The sequence below is a fragment of the Gavialis gangeticus genome, unplaced genomic scaffold (assembly GCF_001723915.1).
Source record: "Gavialis gangeticus isolate Ggan-Ray unplaced genomic scaffold, GavGan_comp1, whole genome shotgun sequence".
Classification (NCBI taxonomy): Eukaryota; Metazoa; Chordata; order Crocodylia; family Gavialidae; genus Gavialis; species Gavialis gangeticus.
In genome coordinates this window covers 31,579,262-31,580,758 of record NW_017728997.1, presented here as the reverse complement: position 1 = coordinate 31,580,758, position 1,497 = coordinate 31,579,262, and the positions used below count along the sequence as shown (strand labels likewise).

Genomic DNA, 1,497 nt, shown 5'->3' with positions numbered 1-1,497 from the left:
TGTTGGAAAGGCCTTCTCCAGGAACTACTCTACAGCTGAAAAATGGAAAATAAAACAACAACATTAGAAAAAAAACAGTATTTACTTATCAATAAAAGAAATGACAACTTTATACAGAGCGTGCTGCAAGAGCTCCATAGCAGGTTAGTCAGTTGAGGGGTATCTGTTCACTTCCTAAGGAAAAGGCAGCCAGTTTAGCCCGCGTGTGCTTTCCAAGCTTATGAAACAATACTTTAAATGAGTACTGCCCAGAAGCAACAGCTTTGCAGGAAGAAGGCTTCTTACAAGTACTGAATAAAGCTTATGCTGTTCAAGCACAAGATAATAGCAGTGAGTATGCGAGAGACATTATCAATGAAGCTTTAGGCTCTCCAAAGACATGCAGGTCAGTATATCATGCAGGCCAATGCAGAGAACAGTAGTCATTCAAAAGAAGAGCCTGCTTGCAGAGGTAGGTGATGGCTTAGTAAGTTTCCCATGCTAAATCCCAAGCCATTGAAAGTAAAATATAAGACTTACAGCATACGTAAATTTCAAGAGAGTGTTTAAAAAAAAAGCTATGAGCCCCGATAATTTTAAATAAAGGTATCTGAACATATGAACAGCAGGAACCTGTAGGTATCATTGCTCACTTCTCTTTATACTAGGTTTTAATCCAAGTCAAACCATACACGTGACAAGTTTAAACAGCACTAAGGTTCTTGTATTTTGTGTCTTAAGATGCACAGAAATAAATAAAAATGGAAATGATTACTGAGCCCATTGTGTTTACAGCAAAACTGTTTGTATTTTCACCTGACAGTATGGGCCAATGTTGATAGTAATTGTCACTGTCTTTAACAATGAAATGTTCCTACAGAGTTTCAATTAACTTGAAAATCTATCAATGCATTTCATTTCTTAAATCTACATTTTTGCCATTAGCATCTTGTGACAATACTGCCATTAGAGATAGGGAAGCAGTACAAATTTATTAACAGCTTCCTACCAAAGTGGAAGCAAATGGATAGCTGCTTCTAATAGAGCAATATCAGTTAGTAGCCTAAATGCCTACTTTTATAAGGCATTCTTTAAATTACCCACAATGCAAGAATGAGAATAAAGGCCTTTTGGAGGATTGTGCAGCAAAAAGGAAAAAAAGTAGAGCTGAAAATTGTCAAAGGGAGTTTAGCTTCTAAAAATAATCAAGCTTGCTACATAGCACTATTAAAGCTCGAATTCAGGAGAATACAGTGTTACCTTAAAAAGGAAGTAATAATTGATGCACAGGGGTGGCTCTTACGACCACTATTACTTTTCTCTTTTTAAACCCTCTGACATGTTGGTATTTGGACAACAGATTAATTTTAACTCATCTGGCTGCATTTTTTTTTAAAGACAGATCAGCAATTGGATTCTAACATCAATTTTCACTGTGCCATATTCAAACATTTCTCCATTTTATAACTAGATTGATTGCTTTGATTTTACCAGATTTTGTCAAAATCCCCCCCCCCC

At 36.2% G+C, this 1,497-nt stretch overlaps 1 protein-coding gene across 6 annotated transcripts in view; it reads right to left on the bottom strand.

The window, feature by feature from the left end:
• BICD2 (BICD cargo adaptor 2) overlaps nt 1-1,497 on the bottom strand; it is a 90,908-nt gene that overhangs the window by 7,269 nt on the left and 82,142 nt on the right. For 2 of the 6 annotated variants that reach the window (XM_019505026.1, XM_019505029.1), the window contains exon 7: nt 1-35. The exons of the other annotated variants lie outside the window; for them this stretch is intronic. In XM_019505026.1, the coding sequence (XP_019360571.1) occupies nt 30-35 (6 nt within the window). In that variant the 3' untranslated portion in view covers nt 1-29. The remainder of the gene's footprint in view (nt 36-1,497) is intronic. 6 annotated transcript variants of the gene reach the window in all.